The 23878-nt window shown below is 38.4% G+C and overlaps 1 protein-coding gene across 4 annotated transcripts; it reads left to right on the forward strand.

Annotated features, from left to right (window-relative positions):
• Nucleotides 1–5565: 5565 nt before the first annotated feature.
• On the forward strand, nt 5566–23829 carry TERF1 (telomeric repeat binding factor 1). Of its 4 annotated transcripts, XM_032127492.1 has the most exons (11): nt 5566–5821; nt 7684–7779; nt 9926–10056; nt 11156–11242; nt 13048–13197; nt 15272–15378; nt 16532–16597; nt 16678–16721; nt 17741–17805; nt 22028–22211; nt 22795–23829. In XM_032127492.1, the coding sequence occupies exons 1-10, from the start codon at nt 5584–5586 to the stop codon at nt 22184–22186; spliced, it is 1143 nt and encodes a 380-aa protein (XP_031983383.1). In that variant the 5' UTR covers nt 5566–5583; the 3' UTR covers nt 22187–22211; nt 22795–23829. The 4 variants fall into 4 exon arrangements, with proteins under 4 accessions (XP_031983383.1, XP_031983376.1, XP_031983389.1 ...); XM_032127485.1 differs by lacking the exon at nt 22795–23829 and having other exon boundaries at nt 22028–22281; XM_032127498.1 differs by lacking the exons at nt 16532–16597; nt 22795–23829 and having other exon boundaries at nt 22028–22281.
• Nucleotides 23830–23878: the final 49 nt, after the last annotated feature.

Raw genomic sequence — 23878 nt, forward strand, 5'->3', positions numbered from 1 at the left:
GCCACAAGCAGGAGATGCTACCTGACCAACTGCAGTGGAACGTTTATGGAATGTTTGTCAGGTTGCTTGGCAGTGCCCCCACAAAGTTCCAAGCTTGATCATGCCCAACTCCCAAGTCCCTGGTGGGACCCTACTGTGGAGGGCACCTGATACCCAACACTTGATAGTCACGGAATCATAGAACGGCTCGGGTTAGAAGGGACCATGAGCAACCACCTGGTTCAACAGCTGCCATGGATAGGGACACCTTTCACTAGGCCAGGTTGCTCCGAGCCCCATTCAGCCTGGCCTTAACACTTCCACAGGTGGGGCATCCACAGCCTCTCTGGACAACCTTATCACCCTCTCAATAAAAACTTACTGTATACGTAGTGGCACGTAGGGAGGTCTCAGCCCAACCACTGCATGCACTTGCCACTTGCTGCCAGGAACAACAATATCTTCTCTGCAGTCAAAAGAAAGTCCCTAGCCAATATTATGCCACAGAACAAAGGCTTGCTAATAAGGCTCATTCTAGTAGCTCTGCAGGATGAAAAAAACCCCAACTTATTTTGTTCTAACATTGCAAAACAAAACAGATTTGATTTGCAGTGGTGTAAAACTTTGTCAAAGTCTACAGCTTCAACAGACCTCTAAATCCCAATTTTCTTCATCCTTTAAGCAACCAGTATTACAGAAAATATAATGTGAAGATGGTTTGATAGGACTGTATATTGTGTTGTCCTTGGCTGGATGCCAGGTGCTCACCAAGCTATCACTCTAAGAGTGACAGGGGAGAGAAAATAAGATGGGAAACAACTACTAGCTTGATAAAAGGCAGTTTACCAAAGCAAAAAAAGAAAAATGAAAGCTTGTGCAGCTCAGAAGTAGCCGAAACACTGGTGTGTTATCAGTACCTTTCCAGCTACCAATAGAAAGTACAGCACTGTGGGAAAATGAACCCTATCTCAGCCAGACCCAATACAGATTACTTTCCATAAACACAAATGAATATGCATTAATTCTGCTATTCACTTCTAATTATTTATTTATTAGTTTCATATTAGCAGTTCCATTATCTTTCCAAGGATTTTCTTTTTATTTCTTCTGTACAGTGGCAGGGTTTTGCCTATGTTGGTTTTTTTTTGGTAAAGCAGTCAACACACACGGAGTTATTAGCATGACGTATAACTACAAGTAATTTTTAAAAATAGGACTGATAATTTTTTTTTTTTAAAGTTGTATTTTTAATAAGATAAAGGACAAAAGAAAAGTAATACAGACATATATACAAATATTGTGATAGGAACCAAGAAAAATAGCTGGGGAGGTTACATGTCACACTGAGCCAGTACAGTATTGAAAGAAAAGATCCGCATTTTTTCTTTATTTGTTGTGCAGTTGAACTTATGAAATATGCAAGCATGAATTTAAAGAATTATTAAGTCAAAGGTAAAAAATGAACTAAAAATTTAAATTAATGTCTGATGTATTCTAACACTAAACCAGTCACACTTCTGCATAGTATTTTCTGAAGTATGCTCAAGTAGGAAAGGAGCTGAGACCCACTAGTGTCACTGAAACAAGCTGTAATATTAAAATAGTGAATTGCCCTTGGCTGGAGTAGTTAACACCAGTTATAATATTGAATTCCATTCTTTACAATTAGTGTTTGAAAATCTGGAATGATCCAGCAACAACAAGAAATCTTTGTAAATTTAATTCTGTATTTGCTTCCTTGTGATTTCACATCCAAAAAAAATCATGCAAAAGAAAGGCTGCATTAAGAGAACATCAGTGACTCATGCAGGAGATCAGAAATATCTGAGATTGCTTTTATAATGTTAATTCAGCTCAGCTGTATGAATACCTTTTCAGGTCATTTAATGAGAGGGTTTTTTCAAGAAGATCCCTGTCTCACTTGGATCTAGGAATATATGAACAGTTTGTGTTGAAGAAGCTAAATGTGAGGTAGCCAATCCCTCATTTGCTGTAGAAGAGTCATCTAACACAGTGAATGAGGCAGCACTTGCAAAAGATTTGCTACATTAAGGAATTTGAGTATTGCCCAGAAAAATTCAAACTTCTCTTTCTCTATAAAATCCATGACCGTACTGGAATAATTTCAATCATAATTTTAAAAAATTGTCATTAATTCTGTTTTCCTCATTTTTTATACCCCATTTTAAATCCTCCCAGCTTGGATTGTGGAGTCTTAAAATCTCATTGTTGTAATTTAACGTTTCATAGACTCTAGATCTTAAAGGAATTGCAGCTATCCACAGTTAGTCAGAAGTCGAGCTTTAGGATACCTGCTCTTCATCTAAACAAAAGTGACTGAGATAACTTGTCCTTCTTTCCTCTTTTAGTATTCTTGGAACTTAATTCTTAGAGGACTATTGGCAGTCTAAACTTATGAATTACTATGAAATATGAGGTCCAAGATACTTCATCCTAGGCATCCAAAGTCAGTGAATAATTCTGGCTATACTTTGTTTCCATCTAAACATGGCATGAATGGGTACATGAATGCACTTTATTTCATGTTACATTTTATTGGGACTTTCTAGTTCCCTAATATGTTGAAACGGCTAAACCTCTAAATTCAAAGTTTGTATCCTTAACAGATACATGCTCCAATTACCCAAACATACCCTGACATATGTATTCACTAGGTACCCAACAGCTTATGGAATTAGTGTATAAACAAGCTCAAGTAGATATAAGAAATTACACATCCAGTTGAGCAACTTCCCCCTGATGCTTGCTTTTTCTAACCATCTGGTCTACAGCACACTATTATTGTCACACACACTATTTTTTCCTTATGATTTCCACTTTTATTTAAATATTAAAATATGGGTTTAAATAAACTACTAGATGAAGATCAGTTGAAAGTCTGTGTCACTGCCAGGCACCACACCTGCATTTACAAATCCCTGGTTGGTACTTTGGTCACAGTAAAATCCTTCCTTCCTTTTATTACTCAGTAGAATTCAATTCTTAAAATATTACTGCTGTAAAACTTCATTGAGTCTTGTGATTTTTAAAATTTAAATAGCAAGAGAAATTATTTTTCCAATAGCAATACTGAATGAAATTACAGATGATTCTTGTCTTGCTTTCAATGGGATCCAATCTCCAGCTCAGCTTCTCACTTGCACAGAGTTTACTCCCTACAGCATTTTAAATGGCCTAAATTTTACTTCAAATTTTCATTCTGTGTACATCACCACCTGTGAGAAAAGGCACTTTCTTCATGTACTTGTTTTCATTTGTGCAAAGTGAAATCTCATTAAACGTTCAGCTGAACATTCAGTTGGTTCCCAGCTTTACGGAAGGGTAGCCTATACTTCGGGCAGTTATGAATAAAGTCTTTTTCCATCATTCTGATCCCTAATTTTTGATACATAAGTGCATTGAATATTCTAGCAAGAACCGTTTCACCAATCCAACGTCCAGCAAACCAGAGCACCACGGTGTGAGGGAGATGTTAGGCTGGGGCCACCTACTGGGTGTGTTGCTGAGCTTTCATCGACGAATTTGAAAAACTGCTTTACACCTGTAATTCTACTGCAGTTATAAAAATAACAGCATATATTAATAGATTAACCACCTAAGTATGTGATGTTTCTTGTGTAATGGTTCTTTGCTTTTAAGATTAAATATTCCATGAACTTAATATGGCCCAATTATCAAAAGAAAAAAGAATTTATTTATCTTGTTTTCATAAAAAAAAATTTAAATGGAGGTGGAGGGGGCCTCTTACTTCCCAATAACACTAAAAAGAAAATTCAGAATAAAGTAATATTAACGCCAAGATTTAAACAATTTAGTAAAGTAATCCGCATATTTTTAATATTATTGCTGTGATGAAGAGGGTAAGTAATTTTTATTGCCTTATTTGATGCTGTGTAAGATTTTATCCTGAATTTGTATGTGTTGTTCTGAAATAGCTAAAATGCTAAAATGCACGGTTTTTTGGGGATTAAAAAAGATCTGTCAAGGGGGAGAGATAGGCAGTACCTGAAATCCATTTGCCCACATATTATGGGCTCCTCAAAGACACTCAGGGCTGGGTGCTGTGCTGTTTTGGTTGGACTAGAGTTAATTTTCTTCACAGTGGCTGGTGTGGAGCTGTGTGTTGGATGTGTGCTGAACACAGGGATGATAAAAGATATGGTTTTGCTATTACTGAGCCGAGCTTACACTCAGCAACCTGATCCTGCTGTTGCTTATCATGGTAATTTCAAGCTCTGATCCACCTTCCTGTCAGCTTCTACTACAAAACTCACAAAATGCCTGCTCAATTAAACATCAATGCATAATAATCTCATTTTTTTATGTCTACCTGGTTCATGTCAAACACTGAGAATTTTGATTCCTGAGATTATTAGCAGCATGATGAAGCTGTGACAGTTTCAGGCTTGCCATTATCCTGAAGTACTACAAAGCACTTTGGCAAATGTGAGCAATTTGTCCAGTCAGAAGAACTCATGTCCTTGAAGTTGTTATTGTAGATACACATGCAAAAACACATCTGAAAGCTTACAATTATTGCCAAATATTAAGTATCTTTCAAAGTGTAAACTTAAGTCTTGCATTCTATTGATATAGCTGTCCTAACAGAAGATTCTTTTATGTTAAATTATGTGTTTTCTTGTCTCTTTGACTTCAATTTATTTATGCCACAGCAGGATTCCTGTGGGTGCAATTTAGCGTGAGCACAGGAGTCAGAGGCAGTGAAGGCCCATCAGCTCATTCATCCTGCTCTCTGATACCACAGTTCTTCCCTGGAGTGAAGTAAAGCTCAAATTAAAGCCTTTCACCAGATCTACCATAACACTGCTTGACAGTCCATCAAGTCTCCGAGAGGAAAACTGTTCTGCCCTTCAGCATTTGCCTTAAATTCAGCCCTTCACAGACAACCTCCTTCCTTCTTGGGTTTTACATTTTGACATGTGCAAAGGGTTGCCCTTTCAGCTAGACACACTCCAGCTAACACTGTCCCTTTTCCCATTCCATCCTGGGCTTCGTTGCAGAGTCGAAGCTTCCACTTTTCAGTTTTTCCAGGCTCTGAAACACTGCTATGTCCTCCCTCCCTCCCCTCCTCCCTTCCTTCAGCAGCCTCCTCTCTCCAGAACCCACATGAAGATGCGCTTAGAGAAGCCCTTCCTATCACACATGCAAGAAAACACGCCCGTTTCGCCTTTGACCCTCCCGGGAAGCGTGGGACACGGCGGCTCTCAGAGCCACCGCCCCTCCCGGAACACTCACTCCCTCAACTGCCGCCCGCGGGCCCCAAAGCCCAGTTACAGACCGACTCAAGCGCGCCGCGACACGGCCCGGCCCGGGCGCGCCGTCCGCGCTGATTGGTTGCGGCTCGGCGAGCAGGGCGGGGTCGGGCGGGACGACTGCGCTGATTGGCTGCGGGGCGGAGCTCGGCGGGGAGACTGCGCTGATTGGCTGCGGGGCGGAGCTCGGCGGGGAGACTGCGCTGATTGGCTGCGGGGCGGAGCTCGGCGGGGAGACTGCGCTGATTGGCTGCGGCGCTGCGAGCGCGGGGCAGGTCGGGTCTGACAGTCGTTGGCGCGCGGTTTGAAGATGGCGGCAGCGGCCGGGGTCGCGCCGGGAGCGGTGGGCAGCAGCAGCAGCGGCAGCGGCGGCGGCGGCGGCAGCAGCAGCAGCAGCAGCAGCAGCAGCTCCGTTAGTTCGGCCCCGCCGGCGGCGGTGGAGGCCGTGGCTGCGGAGTGGATGCTGGAGTTCGCCTGCTCCTGCCTGTGCCGGCACTTCGCGGAGCAGAGCGGGGCGGAGTTCTGGCGATGGAGGGACGTTGCGCGGGGTGAGGGGCGGCGGTTCGGGGCGTTCCGCGACGCTCGGGGCTCTCGCACAGCCGCTCCCGGGGCAGCGGGTCCGGCGGGGCCTGAGCGGCAGCTGCCTCCAGCACGCCGAAGGGTGGGAGTGCTAAAGCACTCGTAGCCCGCCGACCACCGTGGTCAGCAGTCTTGGGAGGATGCTCAGCTCGTTCGGGGGTTCCGGAGACCCCCGGGCTATCAGGGAGCCTGTTGAAGGCTTGAATGGTATCGGCAGCACTCGCACACGGGGGCAGTACAGTAGTGCTAGAAATATTTCACGGAACTATAATCTGGCAGACAGAGATGAGGTGAAACTAAGTCTGGTGACTGAATTTTGAATGGAAAAACATAATATTTAAAATGAGAAAGAAACTTTAGAGTGAGAGTAGTTGGCAACTAGAAGTAAATATCTAAGTCTCAGATAAATTTGATAAACTTACGATGCTTTCTTCTGTAAGAAGCAGTTTTCCTGAGCATACCAGGTTAGAGCGTTGGGGGATGTTTTGTGTCTGTGTGCATATTCTTGACTCGAATGTAGTAGTAGGAGTCGTTTAAATTTCTGCAACGAATGGAATGCAATGGCATGCAGAATGATTACTATGTAAATTGATATGGGATATGGTAAGAGGTAAGAAATCTAAAGATAACTTCATAAAGTAGTTTGAATGGGGGTCTGGTAGATTGTATTATATATGTTGCTTCTTGATATTTATGTTTGGCCTTGTGACTGCCAACTCAGCAGGAGAATTGTACTGAAGTTTTGTGAAGGTGGGAAGCAGAGACACTGCCAATGCAGAAACAGATTGGAGTTATCTTCTGAGAAGAACTGGGAAGACTGAGGCCTGGATTAGTAGAAACAATTAATTAAATTGTACAGAGTGCAAGGTCATATGGAAATAAGAAGTAATAGCAAATTCTGAACTTGTTCCTACTCTGTTCAGCAACAGAGGAAAGAGTTTGGCACGCTAAGATTATAAAGTCAGTATTGAAAAAGTCTTTGGGAAAAGCAAAGCACAGTCATAAGATTGCATTAGGAAAGTGGGTGTGTTTTTTTCATAGAAGCACAGAACTATTATTCTTGAATGTGTCAAAGACCCTACAGAAATAATGATTGGCTGTCAACAAGAAGGTCAATTCAAACTGAAGCAAGTGCAGAAAGCTAGGAATGCAGTGGTTCCAGATGATATCCAGAGGCTCCTTTGAACCCCAGCTATTCTGTGATTCACTTTTCATTTTGAATGTTTCTGTATTATGCTGTGAAGATGAATTACTATGTCCAGCACATTAGCATAAGAAATTCACAGTAACCCACATCATGGGAATAAACTCATGATAGCTCCCATGTTAAAATATGTAATAATCCTTGTGACCTTCCAACCTTGCAAGGAGGATTTCCCTTGTAAATTTACATTTCTGAGTAAGCTTTCCATGTAGCTTTTACTCTTTTAGTTCTGTAAGTTGCTCTAGCAACATGTGTTACCAGTCTGCCTGTGGCTCATGGTTTGTGGCCATTCCATGGAAGTGTTCTTTGGAGCAGACAGCTGTCTTTTGTAGTAACCTATTTACCAAAACAAAACCTAAATTTGATACTGTGGTCTTTGAATTGGATTAATATAAGCCTGTGATTAATTCTGCTGCTTCTTCAGAAAAGGATATTTTCTTCTTAAATATTTTCTTTCTTAAATGTTAAGTTGTTTTAGCATGGAAGAATACTAGTTAAGTGTGCTTCATTGGTTTCTTAAGGAATTAGAAATTTAGTGAAATCTGATAACACGGTGTCTAGTGTATGTCTAGCCACACTGTGGCAGTGCTGGAGCAAGTCTGATTTAACTTTTCTCTTCTTTTCCAGCTCTTATTAATGGCCTCTCCCAAATACCTCCACATCAGAAAAAAACAGTATATCTCTGTCAGCTTTTGATAAGAACTGCACAAGGAAAAAGCCTTGGTAAATACTAAGATTCTTTTTTTCACTTGCTTAAAAATATTTGCATGAACTTTTGCAGAGGTGTATTAGATATGCTTTCACATAACCTTTACTGTGCATATCTATATATCTTTTTATATAGAGATATAACTGTATATAAGTAAATTGAATAAATTCCACCTTTTGGACACTCTTTATTCCATATGTGACTGAGCTGTCTGCAGGACTGGTGTTATTCTATGCTGATTTAGCTGCATGGGGTTTGAATGACCATATACTTCTTAAATTAGCAGTCTTTTTTTGTCAGGGTAGTATCAACAAAAGAAATATACTGGAAAGGACTGTCTCACTCTTAGTGAGCAATACTTGCAAGTGTAAAGCTCAGGATATGTATTCCTTTCTGCATATTTAACTCTAGAGATTAAAGTATCTCAGCAAGATTATTGATGAAAAGGATGATTGCCCATGTTTTCTACAGAAGACTAAGGCTTTCAGCTGGCAGCAAGTCCTTGGGGCTTTTATTCACTACCGTATCTTCTGTTTGGCTGCATTTGCAACTTGTTGATTTAGCCAAGATGATTTTGTTTGAGTTTCTGGAAGACTTTAACTTTTTTTTTTTTTCCCACTGTTTGATAAAACTAATTGGAATTTAAAGACTTCAGAAGCAGTCTTGAAAGCATAAGCATGAAAGAAGAAAGTGTATTCTAGCCTAGCAATGCCACAAAGTCTTGTTTTATACAATTAAATTTCCTATGTCACCTTGATTTAGTTTAGCTGGAGAATCAAATTCTAATATTTAAAATAGTTCAACATACGCAAATTATGAAATTTTTGTGATAATGCTCTAAATTATATTATTGTATATAACACTCGAGAATATGACTTCATTGTGTATTTTTATCTTATCAGTGTAGAGAATGACCTGTGTGGTGAGGAAGGTTGCATGCGTGTAGTAGGTATTACGTCAGGTGTAGCTGCACAATGTACATGGAAAGCTAATATATATATATATATAGCAGCTCTCCTATTTTTTCTAGTTATTAAAATATTTGATCTGTGCTGATCACACAAAGGAGGCTGTTTCAGATGTCAGCTATCTAAGAGCTAAATACTTTGGTTTTACACTATTAAAATTAAGAATATGAAGTGTCAGGTTACTTGATTGAGCCAATAATTACAGAAACACGTGGGGTTTTTTTAGTTATATGTATATATGCACATAATATTGTTTGAAATTTCACTGTTTGATGTACTGTAGTGGGTATAAAATACTTTCTCTCTTTTCAGTATTGTATAAATTGTTTACCTTCTGTATGAAAAATACTTAGTGAAAGGAATAAGTTATTGAGTGACATTCTGCTGATACCATAAAATGAAGGCACAAGTGAGGCTGTAGTTCAGCGAACATCTTGAACTAAGCTGGCAGTGCCATGAGAAAAAAGCACTTGTGCACCTGCCAGCTCCTCCTGCATCTGTTAGATTGGCACACTCACTTGTGCAGGTGTGCAATGACCAGGCTGGGAAACTGCTTGAGAGTGTTGAGGGGATGATTATTTGGCTGGGCTAGATTTCTGCCAGAGCCTATCACTGATCCTTTGCTAGGAGTTTGCACAAACCTTGGTGTTGGCACAGCAGTACTCTGGTATGGAAGGTTGCTTCTGCTTTTTCAGTGACACTCCTGTGTAGACCTGTTTGAGTTTCCCTCTCGCTTTAAGCACTTCAAATACAACAAAAATTTAAGACATGGAAATAGTGATAGACTCAGGAAAAAAAAAACTACTTAGCATGGTGATTATATTACAAGATTAATAGCATCAATATCAAATGTTGTGATATCTGATGCTAAGTTTAATGTATTATTAATGCCAGCCCAAATACCTAATGCTGAACTTAGTGCTATTGCAAGTGGCATTTTGAGCAAACAATAATTGCCGACATATAATATCCCCTGAAAAATGCAACAGTAATGTCATTATTAGCAAGGGTAGAAAGAACCAGTCTCTCTGAAAAGAAGACAGTTGCTTCAGGTTTCTTAAAGCACCTAAAAATTGAGGAAAAAGGATTTGAAATTGTATAATATATATTACTTTATTACATATAAATAATGTAATCTATTTAAATTTATCCTTTAATTTTTATAAGTACTTTGGTTTTTTCCCCCTCTAAGGATTACATTTTGAAAATGATCAAAGATTCTCACCTTTGGAATCTGCTCTGTCTTTCTGGACTTTACTTGAAAAGGAAGAAATTAAACTGGAAAAGCTTCATGAAGATATTCGTCGCTTGATTCAAATTCAGGTCTGTGTGACTTACTCATAATCCTTCAGGATGCTACCTACTCATTGGGAGTGAGTAGATGGAAAGCTGCCTGGCAGGAAAGGACCTGGGGGTGGTGGTCAACAGCAGCTGAACATGAGCCAGCTGTGCCCATGTGGCCAAGAAGGCCAATGGCACCTGGACTGTGTCAGCAATAGTGTGGCCAGCAGGACCAGGGCAGTGACTGTCCTCTGTACTCAGCACTGGTGAGGCCCCACCTCAAATCCTGTGTCCAGTTCTGTCCCCTCAGGACAAGAAAGACTTTGAGGTGCTGGCACAAGTCCAGAGAAGGGCAATGGAGCTGTTGAAGGGTCTGGAGCACAAGCTTTACAAGGAGCACCTGAGGAACCTGGGAGTGTTTAGTCTGGAGAAAGGGAAGCTCAGGGGGAGCCTTATCACATTCTACAACTGCCTGAAAGGAGGTTGTAGCCAGGTGGGGGTTGGTCTGTTCTCCCAGATGACTAGTGACAGGACAAGAGGAAATGGCCTCAAGTTGTGCTGGGGAGGTTTAGATTGGTATTAGAAAATGCTTTTTTCACACAAAGGGTTGCACAACATTGGAACAGACTGCCCAGGGAAGTGGTGGAGATGCTATCCCTGGAAGTGTTTAAAAAAAACATGTGGATATGGCACTTGAGAACATGGTTTAATGGTGGTGGGTGCTAGGTTGATGGTTGAACTTAATCACCTTTAAAGGTCTTTTCCAACCTTAAACATTCTATGATTCTATCCTGCTAAAACAGAGCCCCTTCTACAAAAAGCTTGGGCTATGAGCAGATTGAACTGAATTTTCAGTTTTAGTACAGATCAAATAGATCTGTGCAGGGGACCTTTTTCTATCTCATGTGGTTCCTGTTTGTACAATTGTTTCAGAAGCTGCCAATCTGAAAAAAAGATATCAATTGAAATAAATTTCAGAACTAATTTCAGAACCAACTGTTAGAAGTAGGTAAGTGTTGGTAACCCTTAAATATATAATCATCTGAATTTTGAGAGCCTTAGAAAACTGTAGAATTGTACTTCTCCTGTTTTTTCAGGTGGAAAGTATTTCACCATATTTTGTAATTATATTTTTTTGTAGATTGTAGCAGTCTATATGGAAAACAGATATTTCAAGGAAGCTGCTGAAGTTCTTGAAAGGCTGTTTACAGACTCTGAATCAGATAAGGTAGTAACTTGCTTAATTTGCATTAAAAGCTCTTGATTTTCAGAGGAGAAAGAGGGGAGTGGGCTTCCAAAGCTAGCAAATCCTACCTGCATAGTTTCAATCTCATTGTTGTCTATGCAGTCACTTTCACACTGTACTAGTTTGAAAACAAACCAGTGGGAGGCACCAAGTCAGAATAACAATTTAATGGGGAAATTAAAGAAAAGAAAAAAACCTAAGAGAAAACACTGGTTCAAACTGACAGAGTCAAGATACAACCTGACACCCTGTGAGGCAGGGTGGTGGTAGCAGTCTGGTAGAATGGTGGCTGCAGTCCTCTGAAGCAGTGATCCTGTAGAAAAAAAAGTCTGCTCTTCCTCAGAAAGTCCAGTGGTGGCTGTGTAGCTCCTGTCCTTTGGAAATGCAATGGAAAGGGTTGTCTCTGGTGTTCAGAGTCTCAGATTATATCCACGATGGGATGCTTGGTTCCTCCCTCTGGGTAATGGGGTAATGGTCATGAGGCCAAGTGTTGATTAGGCTCATTAACAGAAGATGGTCTGGAGGGAGTTATCTCTGAGTCATGCAGCAGGACAATGATGGGCCATTAACAGAAAGATAGTCTGGGGACACACACCTGGGCACTTTAAAATACAAAAGGAAATTTCTGGCTAGGAGATTAATGGAAATACAGGATGATTTGTGGGAGTAAAATGCTTCTAGCAGCAGTTGTTCTTCATCCCCTCTCCCACTTCATATGAGAAGGGAGATGCCACTACAAATTCTGGGAATTTGATACTACTGTTCTCTCAGAGCAAAGACAGTGTAAACATGCTGGTAGAGACATCATAACTCCTAACAGCCAGTTTGCTGAGTTCTATTGCAGTGGGCTCTTTTTTTCACCTCTGATAATTAGTGTTCTATGTACCAAAGCATCCCAGGGAAGGAAAACTCATTAGCTTCTGTAGTACAGACTGAAGGCTCTTATGCCTCTGCCTGGAAAAGACAATATACGTGACTTAGGCCACCCCCTGCTTTGAAGTTGACTGCATCATTCAGAAAGTTGCAAGTTTGGGTGAATATCTCTTTAATATAATAGTTAGTGCACACATCTGAATTTTCTGGGGGAGAAAAGAGCAATAGAAGGACTGCAGGCAAAAAGAAAAGAAGTTAAAAATGCTGCCTATATCTTCAATTGGTATATTAGGACACATGTTCTATGTAAGTAGTAGCCTGTGTATAACTTACTCTTTGGATATACTTTCATTCAGAGGATTTGGATGTTTGGAAAGTGTAGATAATAGCACTCAAATTAATAAATAAAAATGCAGCCTATACACAGAAGATAATTCTCCTGGCTATATTTGCTTCTGTAAAATTCAGAGTGATTGGTAGACAAAATGTGAAGTTCTGATTATCAGTATTGATGTATCCTTAATGCTGCTATACTAAGTAGTCCTTTTCCTGAACACAGTACACCCCTTTCAATGGCAGCCTTTTTGAGGCAGCAAATGAGAAGAGAGAAGCGAGTAACAGGTGGCTTTTTATGGGTGTTTTTCCTCCACTGACAACCCTGCTTTCAGTGTTAGTCATAAAGGAAATGAAAATGTGGATCTCTGGTCAGTTACACTTTACCAGTACTGAGCACAGAAGGTAAATGCCTGGTGTTATGTCTAGTTGACTTAAGAAGCCTTTCAAACTGCAGCATGAAGTTGTATAGGAATATTCAGGAAACCATATAATCATTTTTAGCTTTCTATATTTCTTGTTTAGCATAGATAACAAGTTTACTGCAGGATTTATGTTGTATAAAGTTGTGCTTTTCTTAGCCTTTAAGGGTGAAGCTGGCAACCATAATTAAAACCAAGGATCCATATGTTCCTCTTCTCCAAAACTTCAGTTACAGTCTTTTGATAAGTAAAATCAAGTCTTACATTGAACTTTTCATGAAAGAAAATGAAACTAACTTCTTAATACAGGTATGTTGAATGTATTTTCAGAACTTTTGAAAAAAGTCACCTGCTTCAATTAAATAGATTTATTCTTTCAAGGGAGTTGTTTAGGCAATATTCAGTTATTGTATTAGATGAAAAGGAAACTTTACCTTCCTTTGGATTGTCTTATATTCAACCTTTTTGTTTTAATTAATATGTCTTGGAGAAAGTTAGTAGGAACCAGACTCCTCTAAAATATCTTCTCTGAATGTTTTTCCCATGACTGTTTTGATTAGAAAAATAGTTAGGAAAATAGTGTAATTAAAACAAGATCCGTTTAAGAGAAGCAGTTCTGATATGGGACTCCTTTAAAAAGTAGCTTTATATTTAATGTTTATTTAAGCCTACATGACTTCTCATACTAAAAATAAAAAATCAAGACCTGTAATTTGGCTGAAAGCTTTAGGAATGTCAGAGGAGTTAGGAGATAGAAAACTATTATTGCGGTTTTCCTGTAAATACAAATGTTTCTTACAAACAGTCTTGCTCAAAAGTGATTTAAAATTGGCATGAACAACATTCTTTCTTCAGTTCATCTTCAGGAGGATTGTAAAGAATTTCTCTTATGTTTACTTCGTATAAAAGAATATTGAATTATTCAATTACAAAAGCACAGACGTCTAAAGGTAATAAGAAGCAAATTTTAAATAAACAATCCTGAAGTTCCTCTGTGTTTTTCATTTTCTTACCAGAGAGACTAGACAACTTATTAAATACATTCAAAGTATAATACAATGAATACTTTTTAATGGTTTCACTCTACTGTCAGTTTTCAAGTGTATTTTTCAAGGCTATTTCTTTGAGTCTAAGAGAAGGTGGAGGCTTGGAGGTGTCAGAGAAGGCTCAGAACTCCAAACTAGCATGCCTAAGGCCCTCACTGCCCCACTCACCCCCACTTCCTGCACATTTGTCCTACTGTCTGCACCCACATTGCAAATCTTTCTTTGAACCGTTATTCTGGCCCATGGAGGAGACAGCTTTGCGAAGAATTCCCACTTCTGTACAGCACACAGTGATTTCCCAGCAGTGTACCTTGCGTTCTCTATAGAAGAACACTCTAGCTCTGTTAATCTCTCTTCTCTTTCTTCTAGTGCCAGATGTAGAAGTATGATCATAGAATAAATGTTCCTTCCAATTGAAGCTAAAGATCGTTTAGTCCAATCCCCTTGCAATAAGCAGGGACATCTTCAATTAGATCAGGTTGTTTAGAGCCTCATTCAACCTGGCCTTGAAAGTTTTCAGGGATCAGGCATCAACCACCTTGCTGGGCAGCCTGTTCCATGTTTTGGCACTCATCATAAATAAAACAAAATTCTTCCTTATATCTAGTCCAAATCTACCCTCTTTTAGTTTAAAAGCATTAACCCTTGTCCTACCACTACAGGCCTTGCTAAGAAGTTTGTCCCATCTTTATTCAGTGTAGTAGGCAGGCCCTTTTTAGGTACTCCATAAAGAGTAATGAATTACTACTTCTTTCTCTTAGCAATGGAGGAGAAACAATCTTAGTTTGTGGCTAAAAGTTTGAGCAGGATGTTAGAAATGTTTTTTGCCAATGCAAAACAGGTTATATTACAAGCCTAAGGTCTGCTTAGACAGGGCTTTTCAAAGTGTTACATGTATGCTTTATCCTGCCATGGGCTACAGAACTAGATAAACTTGAGACCTGTCAGTTTTTGTTTCTAACTTAGTTATAAAAAACAGACTTTGGAGTACTTTGATAGTATTTGTAGCCTTAGTTAAGCTCTGCAGTTTACTTCACACATTTATAAGTTCAGTCATTATGCAAGTATTCATTGTATTTCTTTGTTTCCATATAAAAATCAATTGCAGCTATGACTAAAATTTCTCCAAGTTACTAATTGATAAAGGTCTTTATGGATTTCAACTTAACATGCTAAAGTTGTTTTGAAACTACTTAGTTTAATGTTATTACCTCTGAAAGGTCTGTGAAATAAGCACTGTTAGTCCTAATAAAAAGTATATATATTAATCTTAGTGCAAACTCCTATCTAGGTACTGTCTGGCTTTAATTTTAAGATATCAATTCCATCTCGCACAGGAAGCCACAAAACAGGTGGCGTCTAAAGGGTTGGAAGCAACAGCATGGCAAAACAGACCTCTGGAAGTCAATGAAAATGACAAAAGTGATTTGGAAACAAAGCAAAGGTTTGTATTAAGTATTATACTGCTAAGGGATGTGCTTGGATAGTAACATGAAACTTGTAGAACAAAGAATAGGTAGAAGGAAGGATGTTAAATTCCAAACTGCTGTCCAATAGAAAATTAGCTACAAGCACATTCCCTATTTTTTTTTAAATTTGTGCTCTTCTGTGGTTGTTACTTTTGGCATTTATATCAAATAGCTTGTCATTAAGTTTAATTATTTGTGATGTTGCACAATTTGCAATTTAAACAGCTGTCAGTCTATAATAATAAAAGCATAAAAAGACTTCTCTTTATAAGTGCTTGATTGAACTCCTTTTAGTTCTAATTTCAGGCTACAGATCATCTCAAGAAGAAAAAGAATAAGGAAATGGAATCAGTCTGTTTCATTTTCCTTACAGCTGACCCCTTAATGATACTAGTATGAAGGGAAATAGTTATGTTGCTTCATGATCCTGACAGTACAAACGTTCAGAACAATTACATTATTATTTTGGAAAATGCTAATATTCTAGGTTTCTCACCACTTGTTTTTCAGGGAGAATAAGTTGCAGTCTTTAGCTGGGATAGAGTCTGTATTTCTTCATTTTGTACTTGACATCATTTAGTTAAGCAAATTGGCTGACACAGACAGTATAGAGGAAGACAAGTCATAAGATTTTTTTAATTTGTTTTTTTAGAAGGGCAACTCCTGACACAATTACATCTGAGAGACATGATGAAAGACTCATTCAAAAAACCTATGGAAATAATTTGTAATGAAAAAATAGATGTGCAAAATGCCTTGCATCTTAAATGTGTAGTGTCTTGGGAACAGGCTACCCAAGGAAGTGGTCGTAGCACCACAAGAGTTCAAGAAGCATTTACACAATGGTCTCAGGCACATGGTGTGACTCCTGGGGATGCCTGTGCAAGGCTAAAAGCTGAACTCGGTGATCCTTGTGCATCCCTTCCAACTCAGCAGATTCTGTGGTTTTGTATTTCTCCTCCAGGTATAAGGAGGCAAAGTTAAGAAGGTGAATGCATTGATGCAGTTATTGATGGTATGCCACTGTTTCTGTAGAGAAGTTTTTCATTTAAATATTGTTGAATCATATAAATGGCAAGTTGCTGCCTAGGAAATAGATTTTTTTTTTTTGTCTTTTTTTTTTTTAAGATTGATAAAAGAGGAACAGTGTATCACAAGTCAGTCATCCGGAGACATAAAAAACCCCATACTAAGGTAAAAAATGTTGTTGCTCTTGGTCATAGACTTTTCATCAAGTTCTTTGTGTTTTTACTTCAGATCTGTGTTCTTTGCAGGAGACATTTGGGACAGAAACCCAAAGAGAGCAGAGTTCTTCAGAGTGAGTATTACTTTCAAAACAGTCACGTCAAACACTTACTTTTGACTGCTATCCAATGTGACTGGGTTAATGCAAAACTGGTTGTGGCAGATAAAAACACTCCAAGTTGCGTGTGGTTCCTGTACAAATGCAGGTTTGGTGGTTGCCGTATTTAGGATGCTGAGAAGTGGGTAAGGTTCTCTAGCAATTAATTTTGCAAAATCATTCACTATTTTCTGGTTAGCTTGGTTGGTTTATGAGACTCAGGTATTCTGTGCAAAAGAAAGCTGCCGGAGGAGTACTGAAATTAATTTCTTTCTGAATTCTGTGCTAGATAACTTGACTGGGAAGGAACTAAAGAAATTAGCTGATTGGAAAAACAAATTGTACTGTAAAGTGCACAAAGTTAGGATGTGTGTGCATTTTCCTAGTATTACTTCTTAAAAACCTAACAAGACAGATAATACCATACTTATAAGTAAGCTCTTAAGATGAATAACACCCTCTTACCACAGAGAGATGATCTAGTTCCTGCATGTGGCCATGTTGTACATGGAAGGACAAACTCTTAAGATGCCTTGAATGCTTTCCACAGTTAAAACCTGATACACGTACTTGGAAATGAAGGATTTGTGTACCAAGAATCATAGCTCTGACTGGTTGTTACTTCCCATTCTCTCTATGTAAAATGAGAGCAGTGCATATAGTAAAAATGTTTTTACCAAAATGAAATGTTTTATTATGATGTACCAATTTTTACGTAAGTGTTTAAAATATAATTCTTCTGTGAGCTCTATTGTATAGAAAATACAGTGGGTTTTTTGAATAGCCTATTTTTTGAAGCCCTTGAACTATGGCAAGATTCATGTGTATTCATATATAAATGTATATTTATATGTTAACAGACTCTGAAATTTTCCCAGTCAGTCAAAGCATCTCAAAATAGTGTACATTCTTGTCATGTGTAAATGGTAGAATGCAAAACTCCTGCCTTGATGTTGACTCCTCATTGTTCTGGATGTATATTAACTGTCTTCTAGGTCTTAACAACATGAAAAATGTGGAAAAAAATGGAGTTTCTTTGGCTTGTAGCCGAAAAAGACAGGTTTGTACCTACTCTCTCCTCTACATTGAGGTAAAATGAATCTGCACTGCACAGAATTTTTTTCTCAGCTTTATTTAATCTAACTTTTAAATCTAGTGCTTATATTTAAGATTCTGTAGATAACTCAAGTGCTACAGTTCCTGAAATGGTTACAGTCCTTTTATTTTTAAAGACAGGAAATAAAACATATTTTTTGCTGTCTCAAGTATTGATGCTAATGCTTCCAAGCCTTTTATATTTGTTGAAATACACTGTTACCAAAGCTTAGTTTGAAATAAAAAATTCTTTCCACGGTTTGGATTAAAGAATTCAGGATGTCATTTGCCTGTGAGAATTTTGGGCAAATATCAGAGGCTACTTGTTTTCCAGCTTAGAAGGTTAAAGATTTAGCTATTTTGTAATTCAATACTTTGTTTATGTGCGGTAAAAACATACTTACTTGAGAAGCTACTCTAGTTTTTATAAACGAAATGGTAGGGTCTTCTTATAATGCTACATTTCAAATGGTCTTTTGTGTTCTCTTCATGGGTAAGCCTACTTCATTGAATTACTTGAAAATAACCCTGCTGTGTTCACTAATGCTAGAATTCCCTATTGGTGGGAAGTATAGAAATGTATGCCTTAATAGAATGCAATTTGAAGTTGATTTGATGTTGGGGTCTTTCAAGCTAATTTTTATTTATAGCCAATTTTCCTTCATAAGTGTTCAGCACTTTATCATGATAACTGAAGAAATTAACATTAAATAAATGTATTGCCATTGTTGGATTCCTCTTCATAATATTTCTTAGGAAACAATGTGGAGTCTTTCTGTTTAGATAATAGTGCAAGTATAAAGTGCAGTGTACATCCATTTTGATGTGAGCTGTTTCATTTTTCTGGTGTTCATTTTGATATTTCATTTTCCATATAATAGGGAAGACCAAATCTGCTTCTGTTTGGTTTTTTTTTGGTTTTTTTTTCTAGAGGAGAATTGTACTTACTCCTATTTCTTTAAGTTGAAGTACTGGTTAAATCTTCAGTTACATGCTATCCTCAAACTGGTTGAGGTCCTAATGAGACCTCATTTATTCTTGAAGTTCAAGCCCCTATAAACAGTTTTTCACTTTCTCACAAATCTCAGGAATAGTTAAATTACTGACAACCTCTTTAAACTTGCAGATACAACCAGTTCCCTTTAAAAAAAAAAAAAAAAAACCAAGCAGCACTTACTGGATTTGGATTTTGCCTTCAAAGACATAATTACTTTATTCCAGCATATACTTGGATAGGTACCTTGTTAGCCAGTTGCTGGTAAGCATGAACACTTCCATCAAGCTTGTTTTCAACATCAAGAATTAAACTATTTGGACCACAAAGACACAGAGCTAATGAAAGCTTTGTATTCACATATTTTTATGCTGAGCTAGTCTGTTATGGGGTCACCTACAAGCACTGTGTCTAGGTCTAGGGCTTACACACACATCTTGTTAGAAAAAAATAGAAGTTGTTTGCTTAATTATGTTGTTATAGTTGAACCTTAATTGAAATATAAAGACTAAAATTGCGGGAACTGCATCTGACAGTGGCATTGAAAATTTTAAAAGAACTTAAATGAAACTTGAGATTCAGAACTGTTTCTTTCAACACTTAAAAAAGTTGTAGGCCTTTGCTCCATCTGTGATATTTATGCCTTACTCCCTGCCACTGAAACCTCATAAAAGTTTTATAGAAAGCAATGGTAATTGGCCTTTTAAACAATAAATCTGCTCCTCTGCTTAATCATCTGGGTTATAAAATTGTCCATATGCATGAAAGAATGCAATGAATGTCAGAGCTGTTGACTTCTAGAACTTCCTTTTCCATGTAGTCCCTCATTCAATGTTGGCATTGTTTGCTCTTGTTTTGTACATGGCATTTCATTGCAATGGTTCAGTGCCCATTTTCAGCCTTTCATTGCAGTGTTTTCAGTTAGCTGCATAGAACAATCTGCAGTTGAATGGACACGTACTTTATTTTCTCATTCCTAAATTAGGGGATGCAAGTGTCACAGAATTTAGGGAACTGTTTGTACTCAATTTTACATACAGTAAGTATATGGCAAATCCTTTGAGTTGTCTAAAATCTGGATGGCAGTTTATTTAAATTAAACAATGTGTCTGAAAATCTGGGTGTTAAGAATTTAGTCAGACTTGTATGGAAAAAAACCCCATATATTTACAGCTGAAGGAGAAAACTCTAGAGCAGAGTCCCATAATGCATAAAGGAAGACCGGTTACTAAAATAGAACTGACTGTAAGGAATAACACGATCTATAGATATGTGAGGGAATGTCTCCACATTCTGCCTGGCAAACTCAAGCTTGCTCTGCTGGTGTTCTGAGCTGGCCAGATGTCACGCTGCTGTGGACCAGGCACTGTGCTGATGTGAGCTCAAGCATAGTGCTGCATTATGGCCAGGCTTTCAACCAGTCCTGTAACAATGCAAAGCTGGACTCTACATAAATTCTGTCCCAGAAAGGACAGAGAGCTTGTCAGTCAGTGGGGCAAGGGGCAAGTTACTGCTCTGTGCAGTTCCTCAGTGAAAAGAAAATGAGTCAGTCCCTGATTTACCTGTAAAGCAGGCCCCTTATTTATATGGTAAATGGAAAAAATTTATTTTTTAAAAAAGCTCAATATAAGCAATTCAGAATCAAAACAAGCTAAAAACAGCCCTTTTAACAGCAAATATAGTTAATCACTGCAAGTAACAAGGGTTGTGATTGTCTCTGTTGATGGAAGTATTTGAATTATCTGGTGCTGTAGGTCAAGCACAACTGTGTTACTTGAATAAAGATTTTATTTAGGAAAGTTTTCTGGCATGCTCTGAAATGAGATGAACTACATGATTCCAATGGAATCTCTGGCCTTTTAATAATAGTAAAAAAAAAAAGCTATTCACTGCTAATGTTGCAAAAGATCTGTGGAACAGGAAGAATTGGAAAAAGGAAGTATTTTTGATAAAGGGTAGACTACTTTAGAGAAGTTTTAGGTTCCTAACTGTTCAGAAATACAGTCGAACTAGTATTACTTGTAATTTTTTCACTACTTAGTGAGGTTTGTCAGTGTTCAGAGTTTACTGAAGAGGCCCTGATATTTGCATTAAGCAATCCAGCTTTGAGATGTGATGTTTGGTCTTTACACACCTCAGCTTGCACTTTTTGGAGAATAGCCAGGATACAGTCTTGATCTGATACAGTTTTGAGGCTGAATGTTATCCAAGCTCCTTCCCCCTCAGAGACACCCCCTTTCATGTCTGAGTGCTGCTGCTACTTCTAAAGGTTTAAATTCAACAGAAGGGTGGAACCATGCAGAATAGTACTCAAAATTGTCACTTAGCCCATTCCCAGAGACTGAATTGATGTTGTTTACAAGAGCGGAATCTTTTAAAGATCCCAGAAGGATTCCATGTCATTTATTTTTTCTTCCTATGTCTGTGGATGTGGCATTTAACACATAGACTTTTTGTGCCACTGACAGTCATACTGGCTGGGTATTCCTGCTCATCCTCCCTTGTGCACAAGCAGGAGGGTATGCATTTGTGTAAAGACAGCAGCCATAAGATTTACATTTCCACTGGGTACATTATTTTCAGAGTTAAGTGATGTTTGTTCCCCTGTTATTCACACTTCCTTGCACTTACCAGATCTACTAGTTGGCTTTGAGGCTATTCCTTTGCACCTGCATTTCCCTTTCTGCCCAGTTCTTCACAATTTTGAGGATTTCAGTTGTAAAGGTGAGCCATTAACATGATTCTCTAATGTTCCCTTCTGCTTTACAGCCAACACCATTTATCCATTTGGTAGTTGGAAGTGATCTGTTACTTATTAGGAGGAGGTTTTATACATACTCTGGGAAACCAACCTTTCTTTTATTCCACCAACCTATAAATTTTAGGCCTTCAGATTCAGCCATTTACAGTTCTTATGGCTCTTGTAATGTTGTATAAACATTTTTTACTTCTGATCCAGTTATTCCAATTAACCAAAGGCTTTATTTACACAGGTCCCCTTTGGGAGCCCTCATAAAGCTCTACAGATTCAGTTAAAAATTTATCATTTATCTCTCATTTCAAGATATGGTGCTCAAAAAAAATCCCTCTCACATCATACTCTGTAATAACTAGAGAACTGTTTGAAAACTTGCTTTCATATTTACTATAAGGTTACCTCTTACAGTAATACCTTTCTCTGTTCTTGCCCTAGCGATGGACTTGCCAAGAAGACTTGGAGCTGAAATCAGGAGTGAGGGAGTTCGGAGTGGGTAACTGGGCTAAAATTTTGGCCCATGGTAACTTCAACAACCGAACAAGTGTCATGTTGAAAGACCGGTGGAGAACATTGAGCAAGATTGGACAAGGCTGATTTGGACTGCTTGACCTTTCCCTATGTAAGGACCTACTCTATCTCTTATTTTAGTCTCAGCGTGGACAGCAGTGTTGCTGTCCTAAAACATGAAACACAATAGTAATAGTTGTAACACAGTCATGTAACCTCACTTGCTCTGGTAATGATGACTTAAACGTAAAGTCTGGCCTTTTAGCTACATGCAATAATAAACGACCTAGATTCTGAAATGGGACAATGTTTGCAGTGATTTAAGAAAGGTCACTTATGTAAATAGGAATATTAGAGCTGACTGGCAACATCATTAGCTTGATAGAGGCTAATACAAAGTCAAGTGTTCTGTATTTTTAAAGGGCTGTATCTCTTTTTAGATTGACCTTTTCATAATTTTACTTCCTTCCATATAACCCATTTTAATTTGTTTTGCTTCACTTTGAAATTTTGGTCAGACTTGTACATCTCTGTTGTACCAAAAAGTATGTATGAGTACTGCTAATTTTATGAGCTGATAGTTTGCTGGGGGGTTTTTTCTGCTGTTAAAAATGTGTAAATTCATATAATGTTGTACTTGCAAGTAACAAAGTTACTGGTTTATTTGTTTGCGTTTTTTTTTTTCACATGGAAAGGAACAGGCTTATATTAGCACTTAGCATTCTTGATTATGTTGTGCCACCTGCCTCGTGACAAATGACTTCTTCCAGACCAGCAGGAAAGGGAAAGCTCAAAAACACATGACTGAAGTGGGACTCAATAATGAGCCTACAGTGTCACTGATAGCACAGCTCATGGGACACATCTCATCTGCGCTCTCCACTGTCCCTGTCTGCGATGGCAGCAAGCGAAGATACACTTTGATTGGGGTCACTATCAAGGTATCTACTGGCCACTGCAGCTGTCTTGCTCATGGGAGAGTGGAACAGATGGATGATGGCACTGTCCTGTCTCTCTGGATTCAGATCATTTGGAAGGGATTTCCACAATCTCAGAAAACTCATGCTTTCTACTGTCATGCTGGTGTGAATCTAGTGACTTGAACTAACATAATACAGCATTCTTTTAAAAATGAAATCCCTTGAATTCAGTTTTCTTTTTTCTTGGCTAAGGTTTTTATTTTCCAAGAACCTTACAAGGAAAAGCACCTGTCTGAATTGGTCATAATAAAACAAAGCTCTCCAAGATAATTTTCCCCATGACAAAAGAAAACATATATTCTTGAAGGTTGAAGTGTTCAGGAAGTATTAAGATAATCTCTCTGCTTTCTGTTTTGGAGGCCTGCTTTCATTAAGATAAAATGGTAAAATACATTTCAAAGGTTTGTTTCACAACACACTGTGGACAGGACCTCAACCAGATCACCTTCTTCATTCTTGCCAAGACACACTGGTTTCTTCAGCAGGTGCTAGAAACAGTATCAAGCAGGAGTCTTTATGTTGCATTGAGATGCTGCATATCTTAACATGATATTTTCTCAACCTGCATAGCAGTCTTGCCAGTGCTCAGATGTTGCAGGTTTCCATGTTAATCATTGTAGATGAGCATTTTAACTAGTAGTTTTTTTACTCTTAGCCAAGGCCTTAGTCACAAAGTGTTGTTTAAGTTCATGTGCCAGGAAAGTCACACTGTGTATTAGTGACATCAAGTGCTGAGGAGATCAGTTCCTTAACAATGCTGACTAGATACATGTCTTCATGAAGGTGGCTGAATATGAAA

The sequence above is a fragment of the Corvus moneduloides genome, chromosome 1 (assembly GCF_009650955.1).
Source record: "Corvus moneduloides isolate bCorMon1 chromosome 1, bCorMon1.pri, whole genome shotgun sequence".
NCBI lineage: Eukaryota > Metazoa > Chordata > Aves > Passeriformes > Corvidae > Corvus > Corvus moneduloides.

Excerpts from the sequence above, each read along its gene's own strand:
- TERF1 (XM_032127492.1), top strand. The coding sequence starts at position 5,584 with ATGGCGGCAGCGGCCGGGGTCGCGCCGGGAGCGGTGGGCAGCAGCAGC. Across the intron at positions 10,057-11,155 it reads GTCGCTTGATTCAAATTCAG|ATTGTAGCAGTCTATATGGA; the intron begins GTCTGTGTGACT and ends ATTTTTTTGTAG. Across the intron at positions 16,598-16,677 it reads ATAAAAAACCCCATACTAAG|GAGACATTTGGGACAGAAAC; the intron begins GTAAAAAATGTT and ends TGTTCTTTGCAG.